Raw genomic sequence first — 17,954 nt, 5'->3', positions numbered from 1 at the left:
TTTTTCGGGGTTTCGTTTTAAGAAAAAAAGCATACTTTTTAACATTTTAGTAACATTAAGCAGAAAAAAATTCGTATACAACAATACAATACTAAGCTGCAAATGTTTTAATGCATGATCAATACTTCTTTAAACGTATCAAAACCACAATCTGTAAAAATCATTCATGTGCTTTTTCAGAAATTTTATTTAATTTTTTTTCTACAAACATTAGTTTGTGTTTTTTTTTTAATTATAATGTTTTAATCTTTCGAACAAACAGCACACACAAGTTCTCTTCCTGCTACATAAGGTGGACACTTCAAGGAACCACAATGAGCCTCTACAGGATAGAAGAGTTTACCACCCTTGAAGTTAGAACCACCATGCAAAGTGTCGGGATGACTATCAACACAGGTGAAGGTTGTTCCAGCAACATGATCATAAAAACCCGCCATAAGGTAGCCATGGTATTCCAATGTCCATCCTCTGTAACACGTTTTTCTTGCTTAAAAAAGGCATTGACGCTTATGAAACATTATGGATTCGTACATATAAAAATCAAAGAGTATTATTATGGGCACAGAATCAATGGAATAAAAAAAATATCGGTAAAAATGTGCGTTTCCAAATGGCCCGGTTTTGAGCATACTTTTATATTAACAGCAGTATTTGCAAGAAGTTTTACAACCACGTTTACAACAGTGGTCAACGAATGCCTTTATTGAAATGACCATAAGTTTAAAACTATGTGGAGCTGAGGCTCGTTTTTTAACCATTTGAAAGAATAGAGCTATTGAAGAAGAACATCATCTACAAAATCACATCAGCACTTACAAATTTATATATTGGCTTGCATCATGTAGTAAGTTATTTAAGTGCTTAGACCACATTTTGATATAATTGTGGGGAAAGGCGATGTGCTTATCGCGTCTATATAATTTACTACACTTTATCACGTTTTTCATAAACTTTTTTTATCATTTTGTGTTTTTACAATAATCGAACGATTAAAGTAATATATCAACTACCAGAATTTTTTTTATTACAAATGTCATTATAACGTTAATATTTTTGTACATTTGCATACAAATGCTGTAGTGCTATATAGCATCATATACGGAATAAAGTTAACTTGTATGTAAGGTTTAATGTTTATTACAGATTGTGTGATAACATTTTACATTGTACTTATTATAACAAAAGGTCCGTGGGCCACATCGCTCAACTGAGGAACAATAGGTATGATAAAATCAGCTTAATGGAGTCAAAATACAAAGTATCTGGACAGTATACAATAATACATGTTTATTCTGTATAAATAAAATATGTCCCCCCCCCCCCTGGATATTCTTATGTTAATAATTATAAGTCCCTTTTCTAACAGGATGATTTTATAGTCATATCACATATTGAGTATTGCAGTTCTCAACAAGATCCTTAACAATTGTTTATATATGGGATATAAACCTACATCAAACTCTGAACCTTCTTGTGAATTATCCTAAGGGCCAAAGTCTTAACAATTATAAAGAATCATCTGGCTGATTAGTTTCTAAGCAGAAGATTTTTAAAGATTTATTCAACATATTCCTATGTAAAACTTTGACCCCCCCCCCCCCCATCCATTGTGGCCTCATCCTACTCCCGGGGGTGTCATTATCTTCACAACATCAATGTACACTACCTCAGGAGGTTTGATCTTTCCTGGCTGATTAGTTTTCGAGAAGAAGATTTTAATAGATTTACTCTCTATATTTATATGTTAAATTCAAACGAAAACCCCCCTCCCAATGTGGCCCCACCCAACCCCCAGGGATTATGATTTTCACAACTTTGATTCTACACTACTTGAGGATGTTTACATACAAGTTTCAGCTTTCCTGGCTGATTAGTTTCTGAAAAGAAAGTATTTACTCTATATATTCCTATGTTCAACTTTGCCCCCCAATAGTGGCCCCATCCTACTGTACCCCTGGGGTTCATGATTTTCACAACTTTGAATCTACACTCACTGTAGATACTTCCACACATGTTTCAACTTTCCTGACCGATTAGTTTCTGAGAAGAAAATTTTTAAAGATTTACTCTATATATTCCTTTGTTAAAATTCGCCCCCCCCCCCCCGCCCATTGTAGCCCCACCGTACCCCCATGGATCATAATTTGTACAACTCTGAATGTACACTACCTGAAAATGCTTCCTCAAAAGTTAATAAGAAGATTTTTGAGGATTTATCAAAAATGTTCAATAATTCCTAATCATCTCCCCTTATAGAAAGGTTTTAAACCTTAATTTTTACAACTTTGATTCTCCATTGAATACGGATGCTTTGTGCCAAGTTTGGTTGAAATTGGCCCAGCGGTTCTGGAGAAGATGTTGAAAATGTGAAAAGTTTACGGACAGACGGACAAACATACGACAGACAAACTTTCAGCTTTCAGCTCCGGTGAGTTAAAAAAGGAAAAACTTCCTAGTAGATATAAAAAAAATCGGTAACATCTATACTTATAGATTAAGACATTTTGCAAATAAACTAATAAATGCCTGCATCAGAGTACTTTCCTACACCATTTGGTTTATCAACACATGTGAGATGATGTCTGTAAGGTATAATTGAATTTTAACTGATAAGTAATTATAGTGAAATTAATCAAAATCCTACTTTCATTTTCGATAAACAAGTCCGAAATAGCAAAAATGAGAGTACAATAGCGGACACGCTTTGGCGGATCTAAATCAGGGATAGTCTTGATCAAAATATATACTTGCAATAAAAAAAATGATCTATGAACGATTACGTATAACGTGAATATTTTTACTGTGAGCCTATTTAGAGAATATATAAAAGTTAAGCTTTGACAAATGTTAAATGTTTATTAAATCACTAATAATTAAGTGATTTAATGATTTAAACATTAAATGATTAAAGTTTAAATCATAAAATAGGTCAATTCTCTTCTTCATTGGGCGATTTTAGTTTTGAAACTCATTCGCTTGCGAAACACGACCTCTGGTGAGAGAATAGGATAAAACTTTCCAGAACAGGGTAACCAAGAACGCGGATTTACTGATTAACGAAAAGTGAAGGACGAGTTTATCATGCATCGCGGACAGATACCTTGGATCGGACTTCGATAATACTAAAAGTTAATAAATAAAATAGAACAACCAATAAGATTTTAATATTAATGGAAAGAACTTTCCAAAACGGGGTACCTTAAAACGGGTTGACTAATTGACATCATGGCGGAAATAATGCATAACCTAGCGTGTTTTAACTTCACACATTTTCATACCACGACAGATTGGTTGTACACCTTAAACATAAATGAACAGATAATTCATGTTTGTATTGTATGTCTATATACTGCCTATAGTAACTTCTCGGGAAGTTGGGATTGCTATACTGGATGGATGAATGATGTATGCATAAAACAGGAAAGTTTATTGGGGATGCTCCCCTCCAGATTTTTTTTATGAAATTCTTCTTTGCTACAGTTATAGAAATTATGTTGAAAATTGACCTAAAGAACCAAATTTAGATATACACTAAATAACTATTCACTTGTTTAAAATAAGTCCATGCAGAATACAAAAAGGTTTTATTTTTTTCAAGTTATCTGCAACAAACCGGATTGAGGCCACTTACATGTACATGTGTATATTATCCATTTCAGTTTAGATTTTTCATCCCTGTCCGCTCTGTTAAATATCCAACAATGCAGTCGGGTTTTATTTCAATAATGTTAAAAAATAAGATAAAGAAAGAATCGGACAATATATATAGAAAAATGAATCAAGCAAAAAACTGTCAGTGGCGTTGTTACCATGTATGCTTATATTCCATCAACCCGTTTCCATCGACAAATATCAAAATTGAATGCTACACAAAGACGTCTTAAGTACCATATATAGACACGCATTGTCACGGTGGCCTTCCAGTACCATATTAAAGCAACAGAACACAATGCATGTACCTAATAAAGCAGAGATTTATTTTGCATTTGAACTGAGTTTTACACATTATTTTAAATTTCCCCCATAGAATACCACAGCTTTTTTTAAGATATTCATTACGATAAACTAGGTGAAAATGAACTTAAGGATAAAAGCTTTGAGTGGGTCAAAAACAAACGTCAACGGTTTTTTTCTTCTTTAAGCTTTTAATAAGTTTTGTGATTTTATTTTATGCCTAAACTATAACCAAAACAATTTTAACTGCCTTAAAATATGCTTAAATAGTGAGCATTTCTTTCAATTTCTGCGATGATTTTAGTGTTAAAATTTGTCAGAATCCATAAGCTTCCGGGGCCTTCGCCCCCTGGGTCCCCATCATGCTTCACGCTGGACCCACTGGGGGCCTCATGGCCGCCCCCAGAGTCCCTGTCATTTTAAGCATGCACTTCGTTTCTGGTCAAGCTACGCCACTGACTGTTCAACATTTTTGCATTATATGATAAGCATTATATGATAATAATGTGTGAAGAGTTAATTCCTGCACTTGCGCGGGGTATCATCTAGTATCTGTAACAAACCTGGTTTTTACTAACCTGGAAACATCTGAACAACGGATTTTCGTCGAACCAGACAAAGAGCACATGGAACATCGTGATTATCAACTGTTCTAATGTTGCCTGTAAAGGACCCTGTTTGATACTCTCCGCCAAAAACTAAATTTTTGTATGCATCGTACCCATCATTGTACAACCCCCATTCTGGATTTCTCGGTAAACAAAGAGGTTCTACAGCGGCTCCTTTGTGGGTATAATGAGAGCCTCCGGTAAACCCTGCACAAGAACTTACTTTAAAACATCAGTTTGTAAAATAAACTTATCAACTAAATGGAATAGTGGTCTTTTTCAATAATAAATTCTAATTATCAAAATGTTGCTAATAATTCAGCTAAAATATTGAAGTGTCAATTATTGTTTTAAACTCGTTCCTCGTGCACACTTTTGTTACTTTATAATGTTATTTTCCTTCAATGAATCATTCTAAATAAAAGCGATGAATAAATGTATGAAAATATCAACCAGACAACGAATGATTTACGATGGACAACTATAACCTTCTTTACCTGAGTGAACTAACTCGGCATTAGATGGACACGTTTTCTTTCCCCATCTGGTGTAAACTACACTGCTGTTACCAATGTCTGTTAAAATACAAATAAGCTTATTTCTCTAATAATTTATTATTAGGATCCTGAACATATTGTAGTGAAGTATCATGATCAAAAAGATTGGATCAAGTTGAGTTCAGGCGCGGATCACCAAATCAAACAAAACGTAAAGCCGGATATTTGAATTAGGTTACTGTTATAATGATCAACTTATTACATGCCATATGATATACACTTTTATTAAAACATGAAACTATTAACTAAATTATCTTTTTAGAATCAATTGTATTGTATACCAAGCAATGCCATTTTCAAAGAAACTATTTTGAAACTGTCGGGAAACCATATTTTATTTACTTTTAACTAAGTCTTCAGTTTCAGAAAAAAATGTAGTTTCGGTAAACCACATCATGTTAATCGAAAAAAAATTATAAGACTCTGTAAATTAATATAATTATGAAAGAAAATTGATATATATTTAAAAAAAAAATTAATCTTACATGTATTGACTTCGGATTTCATTGTCTCCTTAAACTTCTTCATAGATTTTTCTAACACATCAGTAAAACTTTTGAATTCCCGCCTCAAAGCTTCTACCTGGTAAGCTCCTAGAGCAGACGACAGTCGTCCGGTCAGATAACCTTGTAACATGTCCTTACAACTTCCGGCGTTCGTCTCGCCCTGAGTAGCAGCAACGAGCAATAACGTCAGTAGGATCGTCATCGTCCTGGGAACAATTAAAAACAAGTACGGATGATTAAAAAAAATGCATATTCTGTACATATCAAAGATCAAACATCATTAATTCTAATGCAGTAGGAACAAACTTCTAAATTATTGTCATAATGCAGATAAGTATTTCTACTGAATGGGACTGTGAAATTTAGATAATCGTGCATTTTATAAACGAATACTAGTAACGTATATAAGCTGTAACGGTTATAATACCTCAGAACGTATTAACCTGAGGACTGTTTATAGTCTGTTTTACAGTATGGAAAATCTCAACCCACCTCAATTATTTATATGATTTGAAAACATAAATGTAAAAATTATACTGCAATACACACGAGATATCATAATCAAATTGAAACGTGACACTAACCATTATCGATAGTTCATACAAGTTGTGGTTATTGTCGTGATTTACTTCGATTTACACAGCATTGACACAAACAATTAAATTATATTAATTGGATATAAAGTAGATAAAATACATTAAACCTCACCATAAATTTATAAATAAAATAATAGTTGTTGGGTTTTTTTGGTCAGTCAAGACAGTCAATTATTACGAAGCGTATAATTATGTTTATCGAACCCCCCCCCCCCCAAAAAATATAATAATTATCTCTTTGTTTTAAATTTGACCATAATTAAAGAGGCTATCCTTGTCTTTCTAAAACATGATATCAGATACAGTAAAATAGAAATTTGAAAAAAAAGAACAAAATATTTTTATTATGCACGATAAATGTCTTTATCCAATTATTAAAATAAGACGCTATGAGTTCAAGTTTTTCTCGTGGTCAACGAGGTTTCTATTTCTCTAAGATGAATATCAAATATACGCACTTATTTAAAAACGTTAACTGATTGATAATTTCCAACGATAATTAGATAATTAGAGCGAACAGACCTAGGGCGAACGCACCTATGCGAACAGGTCGATATGGCAAACGAACCCGATTCCATTTTTGTCAATTCGGAAACAGCGTAAGTATGGAATTAAGGTAAAACTTTAGGCTGCACAATGCAGCGTAAAATGTATACATAATTAAAGTTTTGTTGCTTTATCTAAAGATGTCAACAGTATAAAAACAGAAGTAATCAGTCTACGATCAATTTGCCATATAAGTAGACATGTGTTTTACCAAAAACGAACGTTATTTTGTACTCATATCACGTTTCATATAATTTCTTTGATGTCCGATCACAAGGACGTATAAGGCCCGATAATATACTGAGCAGATCAAATATAGAAATGTAATGATATTATATTATAATGAATAGAATTTGATTACAATGTTTGGTTAAGCAATAGATAAAAATCTTCATCTCTTTTTAAACATGATAATACGTAGTATCTAATATAATCTAAACTTTAAGGAAGGAGTCTTTTCTGGTTTTCGACTTGTCAAACGTAAATTTGATTAATTGTTCATTAAATCAAGATGAAAGGAAATTAAAATAGTATATTTTTCTTTCTTTTTTACTATCATACAACTTGGCATAGAAAAATGTAATCAATGTTTAGAATGGAACAAGGACTATATTTTTGGCGTAGGAAAATATCACATGTTGCGCAATTCAGAATTGCTGCAGATTATATATATATAATGAGTCTGTTTTAGCATTTTAAAAACAATAACAATAATGTTGGATTTTTTTTTACTAATGTGAACTAATAATATGATACTTGGGTTTCAGAATATGTTTTTAAAATATGATTTGCCTATCAAATAATATTTTTATAAGCTTTTTAAAGCGCCCATTCTATACATTGATTTTTGTGAAAAAATCACTAAAATCAGTTTTTCTCTCTTATGAAACGGTCAATATATTAGCTTTTCTGTCAATTTATATCTTTATATAAAGTCTTCATAATACATAAAAATTAGAAATATTTTATTATTGGAAGCATAAAAAAATAATCAAAATTTCTTCAAAATTTAAGAAAATTAGAGGAAATGCGGGCTAAGCAATATCAATTTTAGTATAAATATTTATTCCAATTTAGTAGTATAAGCTGATAGACACTCTCATGGTCTATGATTTCATTGAAGATTTGAATCTTCAAATCTTAAACAAATCTCTACAGAACTATAAAGAGCTACACTTATTTTTATCACTCTTTACGTTGAGGAAAAAGGTAGTGACCTTGACCTGACCTTTATCCGAAAACAAAAAGGTCAAATTTAATTAAACTGATAGAATCATTAAGTAATATGATCCGTTTGACTGTGTCAAAATTTCATGCATTTCTTATTATAAGAAGTATGTTTGATAATAAAAAGACTCCTTCCTTAATCGCTTACCTGTTCGTTAACGTAATTAAGTACACTCCGTGGACGATCCAATGTCAGCGATGTACAGAAAAATAAGTTACCTCGTTCTAAAGATTTTTGGTTTATGTTTTATTTAGATTATAACATTATTTGATAGATTTTATGGATTGTTAATTATATAATCATTTTCTTAAATTTTATTTTATCTAACTCTTATTCCTAAATATAGATGGTATGGGATAGGATAGGATAGGATAGGATAGGATAGGATAGGATAGAGCTTTATTGCAGGATAGGATGCAGGATACAGGAGATAGGATAGGAAAGGTTTGTCAACTTTCACAATAGCAGCACTGTATAAAGCTATTTGACAGTATCTTCATTCACAAAATCATGCGAACAGTGTTGTGCTACAATACAAATAACATATCGAACAACCCTCGTAAAACAAGACGAAAAACAATATAAGCAAGAGTGTAAAAGAAAAAAGTATCAACCAAAAAAAAATTGTTTTCAATTGACCATATGATGCGTAGAACGTTGATTAATCTACTTAAATTTTAATGTATACAATGATGAACCTGTAAATCTATTATGTCAAATGTTAGAGAGTGTCAAAGTGTCGTTGGTTGTCAAATCAATGAAATAAGTTATTTTTTCATGTTTTACTTGAAATCATTAAATGAATGTGAAGGAAAAATTCAATAAACAATAAACATAATGATAAAGCCGTTACCTTGTAAACTTTATTTTACGTGAAATTTAAATAGAACTCTTGCTGTTTTTGTCGTGATTGATAATATCAACTCCATTTAAACATCACTTGTGTGTATAAATGTAGAGGTACTAACCGGTCAATACATTCTACATTTTTATGAATGAACTGGTATTGAATGACAGCAAATATTGATTTTTTCATTGATGTTGGTCACAATCCGCCTCATGGTGTGGTGTTGGCTTCCATTACATGTGTTTTATGGAAGAAATAACTTACATTCAAACAATGTTGTATCGTCAATATCAGCAAATGATATCGGTTTTCGTTTGAAGAGATAAATTTTGAATTGTTATTGTCTAGTGCTATTTGTCACGTTATTACTGATAATAGTTGTTCATATCCCACAATTACTTATTGTACCCGTTTCTCATTTGTTTATAGGTTTGCTAAAACCTATCCTACGCTACATTCGCATCTCTGTGTCTGAAACAAGCGTTTTCCATCCATATGTTTAAAGGGGTTGGTTTTTTTGCATAAAATATCATTATTACTTTGATGAATAAATATCGGTTGAAATCAATTTCTCGTGACAATACCTTCAAATAAGAAATCAGTATTATGCAGCACGTGATTTAATTTCAAATATAACTGTTTGCGGTAATCATAGGTTTTAAGTAACATTCTCAATTTGAATACGAATACTGAAGGACAACGGACCAAGTTCTATTTGTTTTATATAAAGTTTGTGTTTGTAAAACAGCTAAATATCGCTTTTTTCATTTTGTTTAAGTGTTTGTGGCGTAATATTGAGCATTGGATTTTCGAAAGAATCACTTCTTTTGGTATAGCGATATAACTGCAGAGCGAATTAGTTTTGTCGTCCTGATAGTCAGAATAAGGACTCCAGAGAGCGCAAGATCTATTGAATTGTCAATATCAAGATTGTTCTTACAACAGAAAAAAACAACACTTGTCGTACTCTTTATTTAGTCCTCGATAATGTTCTAAAAGTATAGCCATCTTGTGTTCTGTACAAGTGTCTCGTCTTTTTCATTGGAAACCTAAGACACTTTTTTAGATCGTCGGAAAATAATACCAAATTGGAAGTAATATCCAGTAAGTAACCAAGTTTTGCGAACGGCCAAGATCACTGCACATCTTCCTTAACCTATTGATAGATAGATGGAGATTGGCTGTTTTAACGGCAAAACAGTCCAATCCGTTTTAGAGCCAAATGAGCTGAATGTTTTTCGTTTCAAGGGTGTATCATGTCAGGGGAGTTTCATTAAAGACATATGAAGCATACAGCTGTGGATTTCAATACAATATCTAATGGACACGTGTGTATCGATTTCTTTATTATGTGGAATCATTTATTTCATTTTGTCCAAAAAAAGTTTGATGAACACATAAAACTTTGGTTTAATGCAGTATGCATATATTTTTCGAGTTAAAATAACTATATGCATTTTATTCTAAATTGAACTCATTTTTCAAAAGTAGTTAAATATTTGTTTGGCTTATCAGTTATTATATATAACAAAACGTGTGTGTACCATATCCATTGAAGTAGAGTTGTGACAAAGGATTTTTTAAACAATCCTTTTATTCAAAGGAAAAATGCTTATTTGATAAAAGAATATTTAGATGTTTTTAAGTTTATTTGATATATCTCTTAAAATATTTTTTAAGATTCCACTTTTTAAAAAAAGGTAAATACCTTTATCTGTTGAGCCACCTTCTAAGGTGTCTGGGTGACTATCAACACAGATGAAGGTTGTTTTAAGCTGCGTGGTTATGATAGCCCGCCATTACGTAACCATGACATTCAAGTGTACATCATTGTAACACGTTTTTCTCACTACAAAGACATTGAATGGATGTACTTTTAATTTGAAAGCACGGCCATTTTAATAATTTTGAACAAAATGACAGAAAAAAATAAAAATTAAGGTATAAATTACGTTGATGCTGATCTGTTGTTTAGTATTCATACGCGCCGCTTAGTGTGGCATTGATGAACTTTTCCGGTCAATTTTTTCTTTAATACGTCAATCAATAGAAAAATTATTATCTTTATTTCTTAAATAAAGTTTATCTTTGTGTGTATGGATAAATTGCAATCGTTTGCAACATGTTTTTGTAATTATTATGGTTTTGTTAAGCTGTCACGAAAGTTCTGTTTTTAGGAAAATAATACTTTTTTTTTTACACTTAAGGGTGTTGTTTACTCAGGGTTTGAGTTCTCGAATTCGGATTGTTATAAAGTTCAATGTCATGAGTAAACTTTGTTCTAAACACAAAAAATATCTGTGAAATGAATTATTATTGACATAACATTCGATATTTCTACTATATTATCGAATTATGCCAAAACAAAAATATGCTTTGAGCCATACAGAGGAAATTCGGACTAAATTTTGCAAATTTTGTTTTCTGCTAAAACATTTTTGGAAGTACTCTAATATTAAGAGTTTAGATTATATATTTTAGTCAATATAATTTTGCATATTTTCTGGTAGTTTTACCTCACTTATTCATTATAATAACCGTATGGCATGAGTTTAAAAAATATTGAAATATGCTTGAAAACGAGAAAAGACACCATATCTCAAAATTTTTATCATTGACCACATATAAATTACATGCCAACAGAATAAGATCAATATAAGTAGTTTAATACTATAAATGTTTTTGTATTATCATCATTCAGTTTTTTGTAAAATTGGATCAAAAATGGGAAGGAATTTGAAAAGTGATAGAGGAAATTCGGACTGGAATATTCATAAAAATTGTGAAGGAAAAATTAATGCTTTGTATGTATTTAGTGCCACTGCCATTCATAAATTGTATTTCATTTTCAAAAGTGTCGAGCAATTATTATTATTTTCACAATTAAGAAAATCTCAATCATAGTGTAAAACACAGGATGAATGACCATCTTTAAATCCTCCTTAAAGATAGCTTAAAGGTGTTTAAAGGTAGCTTAAAGACGATCTTTAAGCCACCTTTAAGCTACCTTTAAGCTATATGTATTGCTTAAAGGTGGCTTAAAGAAAGCGTAAAGATGGCTTAAAGGCAGCTTAAAGACTATCTTTAAGCCACCTTTAAGCCACCTTTAAGGACAACTTATAGGTCCTTAATGTCCAAACTTCTTTAAGCCACCTTTAAGCTACCTTTAAGCCACCTTTAAGCCATTAAAAAAATTTAATTCAATATTGTGCTTAATTTCCAACAAAATGTATTAACTTTATGAAAGAAAAGGTATTAAAACGGTTTTTGTTCTAGAAAGAAAAATGAAAAACAAAAACCCCCAAAAAACGGCCTCGGTGAGAATTGAACCCGGGACCCTTAGTTTACTAGCATCACCACACATCCTCTGCGCCACGGCAACTTACATTTTACTAAACGTTTTTATATCCTATATATCAGTGGATATTGAATCACTGTATTGAATGTGTTTACTTGAAAAGATTTTGACAAACCATTCAGTTTGTAACAATCAATTATATCTAATTTATAAATTACATGCAGGCATGTATTTAGAATGAAATACGGAACTTGGTCTTCAGTGAACAAAATTATATTATACCTAAATGGAAACCGTTAGGTTCACTATAGTAGGCTTTCTTAGTTAATAAATTTAAACCGAGTAGATATACGTAATTCATCTAATTTATAGCTATAAAAATGTAAGAAAGAAAATGAAATCATTTCTTTTATTAAATGCATTGATACTATTAGGGTATTTGTTCAATTTCCCGCAATTTCCCGGTTTTCATGATCGCGGCGCCGTTCCAATATGTTTAAATATTTACATGTAATTGTATGTACATGATTTTTAAACTATCAATTCTATAACAAACAAAATTACAATTACCGGTGACGTATTTACTGCATGTTGCAATTGCAAATGACTTGTACATACAATTGTATGATGTGCCAGGCCGGGTATATTTGACATATTTACCCTTATACATATATTTAAATAATCAACCCCTATTTATGATCACCGGTACATTAATTAATTAGCCTCAAGATTTTACTCTTACATACATGTATCGTTAATTTGTAGACGTAACATATTTAAAACCCAGAGCTAGGAAATAATACTTTGAAAATGAATTACAAAGGTAAACTAGACCTATTTTTGTCTCCAACAAAAAGGAAGGGCTTTTCGACAGCCCTTAAAACCCCTTATTTAAATTTATCATATTTTCTCTCAGAATCTGTATATTCAAAATTAGGAAAATATCATGAGCATATACCCACACGTTAACATTTCAGAAATTAAATGCCCAAAGAAAGACAACTTCAGAATTTTTTATCCAACTATATCGTTTGTTTCCTGAAATAAAAGTTCTAAAAATTCATATATAACACAGTACTCATTTAAGATTCAAGAGTTTTGGTATGCCAAAAGCTCTAATGCTAATCATTCATTGAGAAAAGCGAGCTAACTCTTGAAATTTAATTTTTTTGAAATGTGATAAAGTTATCATTTTCAGGCCCTTAAAACCCCTATAAGGAGTCCAAAAGTGGCCCAGTCAACCATGATTTTTAAATTGTACTCTTTATTCTAAACTAATATCTGAAAAGAGTTTGAAAATTGCATGAGTAATAAAAAAGTTATAGTTAAAGGGCTGTTTTTAATACTGACCCCTTCAGGTCCCTTATTTTTCGGAATTTTTTTTCTCAGACCTTTTCCAGTCTGCGCATTTAGTCCCTCATTACAAGTACAAAATACAAAAATATTTGCTTTAAAACTGTTTGAGAAAACGTTACATGCGTGAATTCAGTTTAACATAGAAACTCCTATAGACAATTTTCATCGGCTCATAAAACCGGAAGTACTCGATACCTTCCAATGAAACTTTGAATATATCTTAATTACGTCTATTTAAACAATATCTATCCTAATCATTTATTAAGCAAAGCGAGATAACTCTTAAAATTGAATTGTGATGAAGTTATCATTTTCAGACCCTTAAAACCCCTACAAGGAGTCAAAAAGTGCCCCCTCGGACCATATTTTTTATATTTTACTCTTTATTCTGAACTATAATCCGAAAAGATTTTGAAAATCGGATAAACAATCAAAAAGTTACAGCTAAAGAGCCGTTTTGAATATTGACCCCTTCAGGTCCCTTATTTTTCGGAATTTTTTTCCCAAGACCTTTTCCGGTCTGCGCATTAGATCCCTAATTGCAAATACAAAATATAAAAATATTTGCTTGAAAACTGTTTGAGAAAACGTTACACATGCGTAAATTCAATTTAACATAGAAACTCCAATAGACAATTTTCATCGGCTCATAAAACCGGAAGTACTCAATACTATTCAATGAAACTTAGAATATATCTTAATTACATTTATTTAAACAATATATATCCGTCTTAGAACATTTCTAAGCTTTTCTGAGTTTTTTATTTTTTCATCCCCCCTTTTCTCAAGTTTGAGGCCTAAAATCTCAAAATTGATAAGAGATAGAAAGTCGCCGCCGCTTTACTTTTTAAACAACTCAACATGGTTGATCTAATTCTAAAATTACAACGAATTTCCTTTAAAAATAAAAACAATATATTGATTCATTTAATGTCTACTATTTTGCTTGTGTAAACCGGAAGTACCGGAACCGGAAGTCCAAAACCTTACATACTGGTGACATTTAAAAATGCTATAAGACTATTGTATAGTTATTTCTGAAATCCTTTCCGTTTTAAAAAAATCGCTGACGGAAATTCTGTCGAGAAAAAGAATAATAATAATAATAACTAGACCTATTTTTGTCTCCAACAAAAAGGAAGGGCTTTTCGACAGCCCTTAAAACCCCTTATTTAAATTTATCATATTTTCTCTCAGAATCTGTATATTCAAAATTAGGAAAATATCATGAGCATATACCCACACGTTAACATTTCAGAAATTAAATGCCCAAAGAAAGACAACTTCAGAATTTTTTATCCAACTATATCGTTTGTTTCCTGAAATAAAAGTTCTAAAAATTCATATATAAGAAAGTACTCATTCAAGATTCAAGAGTTTTGGTGTGTCAAAAGCTCTAATGCTAATCATTTATTGAGCAAAGCGAGATAACTCTTGAATTTTAATTCTTTTGAAATGTGATAAAGTTATCATTTTTAGGCCCTTAAAACCCCTATAAGGAGTTAAAAGGTGGCCCTTTCGACCATTTTTTTAAATTGTACTCTTTATTCTAAACTAATATCTGAAAAGAGTTTGAAAATTGGATGAGTAATAAAAAAGTTATAGCTAAAGGGCTGTTTTTAATACTGACCCCTTCAGGTCCCTTATTTTTCGAAATTTTTTTCCTAAAACCTTTTCCGGTCTGCGCATCTAGTCCCTCATCACAAGTACAAAATATAAAAATATTTGCTTAAAAACTGTTTGAGAAAACGTTACATGCGTGAATTCAATTTAACATAGAAACTCCCATAGAACATTTTCATCGGCTCATAAAACCGGAAGTACTCGACATTATTCAACGAAACTTGGAATATATCTTAATTACGTCTATGTAAACAATATCTATCCTAATTATTTATTGAGCAAAAAGAGATAACTCTTGAAATTGAATTGCGATAAAGTTATCATTTTCAGACCTTTAAAACCCCTATGAGGAGTCAAAAAGTGCCCCCTCGGACCATATTTTTTGAATTGAACTCTTTATTTTGAACTATTAACCGAAAAGATTTTGAAAATCCGATAAACACTAAAAAAGTAACAGCTAAAGGACCGTTTTTAATATTGACCCCTTCAGATCCCTAATTTTTTAGAATTTTTTTCCCAGGACCTTTTCCGGTCTGCGCATTAGGTCCCTTATTGCATATACATAATATGAAAATATTTGCTTGAAAACTGTTTGAGAAAACGTTACATGCGTGAATTCAATTTAACATAGAAACTCCCATAGACAATTTTCATCGGCTCATAAAACCGGAAGTATTCAATACTATTCAATGAAACTTGGAATATATCTTAATTACCTCTATTTGAACAATATCTATCCGTCTTAGAACATTCCTAAGCTTTTCTGAGTTTTATATTTTTTCATCCCCCCTTTTCTCAAGTTGGAGGCCTAAAATCTCAAAACTGATAAGAGATAGAAACTCGCCGCCGCTTTACTTTTTAAACAACTCGACATGGTTGATCTAACTCTAAAATTACAACGAATTTCCTTTAAAAATAAAAACAATATATTAATTCATTTAATGTCTAGTATTTTGCTTGTGTAAACCGGAAGTACCGGAACCGGAAATCCAAAACCTTACATACTGGTGACATTTAAAAATGCTATAAGACTTTTGCATAGTTATTTCTGAAATCCTTTCCGTTTTCAAAAAATCGCTGACGGAAAATCTGTCGAGAAAAAGAAAAATAATAACTAGACCTATTTTTGTCTCCAACAAAAAGGAAGGGCTTTTCGACAGCCCTTAAAACCCCTTATTCAAATTTATTATATTTTCTCTCTGAATCTGTATATTGAAAATTAGAAAAATATCATGAGCATATACCTACACGTTAACATTTAAGAAATTAAATGCCCAAAGAAAGACAACTTCAGAATTTTTTATCCAACTATATCGTTTGTTTCCTAAAATAAAAGTTCTAAAAATTCATATATAAGAAAGTACTCATTTAAGATTGAAGAGTTTTGGTATGCCAAAAGCTCTAATGCTAATTATTCATTGAGCAAAGCGAGATAACTCTTGAATTTTAATTTTTTTAAATGTAATAAAGTTATCATTTTCAGGCCCTTAAAACCCCTATAAGGAGTAAAAAAAGTTCCCCTTTGGACCTCATTTTTAATTTGTACTCTTTATTCTCAACTAATAACTGAAAAGAGTTTGAAAATTGGATGAGTATTAAAAAAGTTAAAGCTAAAGAGCTGTTTTTCATACTGACCCCTTCAGGTCCCTTATTTTTCGGAATTTTTTTCCTAAAACCTTTTCCAGTCTGCGCATTTAGTCCCTCATTACAAGTACAAAATATAAAAATATTTGCTTAAAAACTGCATGAGAAAACGTTACATGCGTGAATTCAATTTAACATAGAAACTCCCATAGACAATTTTCATCGGCTCATAAAACCGGAAGTACCAGACACTATTCAACTAAACATGGAATATATCTTAATTACGTCTATTAACACAATATCTATCCAAATCATTTATTGAGCAAAGCGAGATAACTCTTGAAATTGAATTGCGATGAAGTTATCATTTCAGACCCTTAAAACCCCTATAAGGAGTCAAAAAGTGCCCCCTCGGACCATATTTTTTAAATTGTACTCTTTATTTTGAACTATAAACCGAAAAGATTTTGAAAATCGGATAAACAATAAAAAAGTTACAGCTAAAGAGCCGTTTTTAATATTGACCCCTTCAGGACCCTTATTTTTCGGATTTTTTTTCCCAAGACCTTTTCCGGTCTGCGCATTTGGTCCCTTATTGCAAATACAAAATATAAAAATATTTGCTTGAAAACTCTTTGAGAAAACGTTACATGCGTGAATTCAGTTTAACATAGAAACTCCCATAGACAATTTTCATCGGCTCATAAAACCGGAAGTACTCAATACTATTTAATGAAACTTGGAATATATCTTAATTACATCTATTTAAACAATATATATTCGTCTTACAACATTCCTAAGCTTTTCTGAGTTTTTTATTTTTTCATCCCCCCTTTTCTCAAGTTTGAGGCCTAAAATCTCAAAACTGATAAGAGATAGAATCTCGCCGCCGCTTTACTTTTTAAACAACTCGACATGGTTGATCTAACTGTAAAATTACAACGAATTTCCTTTAAAAATAAAAACAATATATTGATTCATTTAATTTCTACTATTTTGCTTGTGTTAACCGGAAGTACCGGAACCGGAAATCCAAAACCTTACATACTGGTGACATTTAGAAATGCTATAAGACTATTGTATAGTTAATTCTTAAATCTTTTTCGTTTTCAAAAAATCGCTGACGGAATTTCTGTCGAGAAAAAGAATAATAACTAGACCTATTTTTGTCTCCAACAAAAAGGAAGGGCTTTTCGACAGCCCTTAAAACCCCTTATTTAAATTTATCATATTTTCTCTCAGAATCTGTAT

The 17,954-nt window shown here is 31.4% G+C and overlaps 1 protein-coding gene across 2 annotated transcripts; it reads right to left on the bottom strand.

Moving 5' to 3' along the window:
• Nucleotides 1-232: 232 nt before the first annotated feature.
• On the bottom strand, nucleotides 233-5,827 carry LOC128180489 (uncharacterized). 2 transcript variants are annotated; one of them, XM_052848611.1, is made up of 4 exons: nucleotides 5,605-5,827; nucleotides 5,060-5,137; nucleotides 4,533-4,769; nucleotides 233-487 (listed from the first exon to the last, which is right to left on the bottom strand). In XM_052848611.1, exons 1-4 carry the CDS (start codon nucleotides 5,825-5,827, stop codon nucleotides 243-245), a joined length of 783 nt encoding a protein of 260 aa, XP_052704571.1. In that variant the 3' UTR covers nucleotides 233-242. The 2 variants fall into 2 exon arrangements, with proteins under 2 accessions (XP_052704571.1, XP_052704572.1); XM_052848612.1 differs by having other exon boundaries at nucleotides 263-468.
• Nucleotides 5,828-17,954: the final 12,127 nt, after the last annotated feature.

This window comes from Crassostrea angulata, chromosome 4 (assembly GCF_025612915.1).
Source record: "Crassostrea angulata isolate pt1a10 chromosome 4, ASM2561291v2, whole genome shotgun sequence".
Lineage (NCBI taxonomy): Eukaryota > Metazoa > Mollusca > Bivalvia > Ostreida > Ostreidae > Magallana > Magallana angulata.
The sequence above is the reverse complement of the archived record's forward strand: the minus strand, read 5'-3'. Positions and strand labels throughout refer to the sequence as shown.

Excerpts from the sequence above, each read along its gene's own strand:
- LOC128180489 (XM_052848611.1), bottom strand. The coding sequence starts at position 5,827 with ATGACGATCCTACTGACGTTATTGCTCGTTGCTGCTACTCAGGGCGAG. Across the intron at positions 5,138-5,604 it reads GAAATCCGAAGTCAATACAT|ACATTGGTAACAGCAGTGTA; the intron begins GTAAGATTAATT and ends GTATTTTAACAG. Across the intron at positions 488-4,532 it reads CGTTGTTCAGATGTTTCCAG|CAAGAAAAACGTGTTACAGA; the intron begins GTTAGTAAAAAC and ends GCCTTTTTTAAG.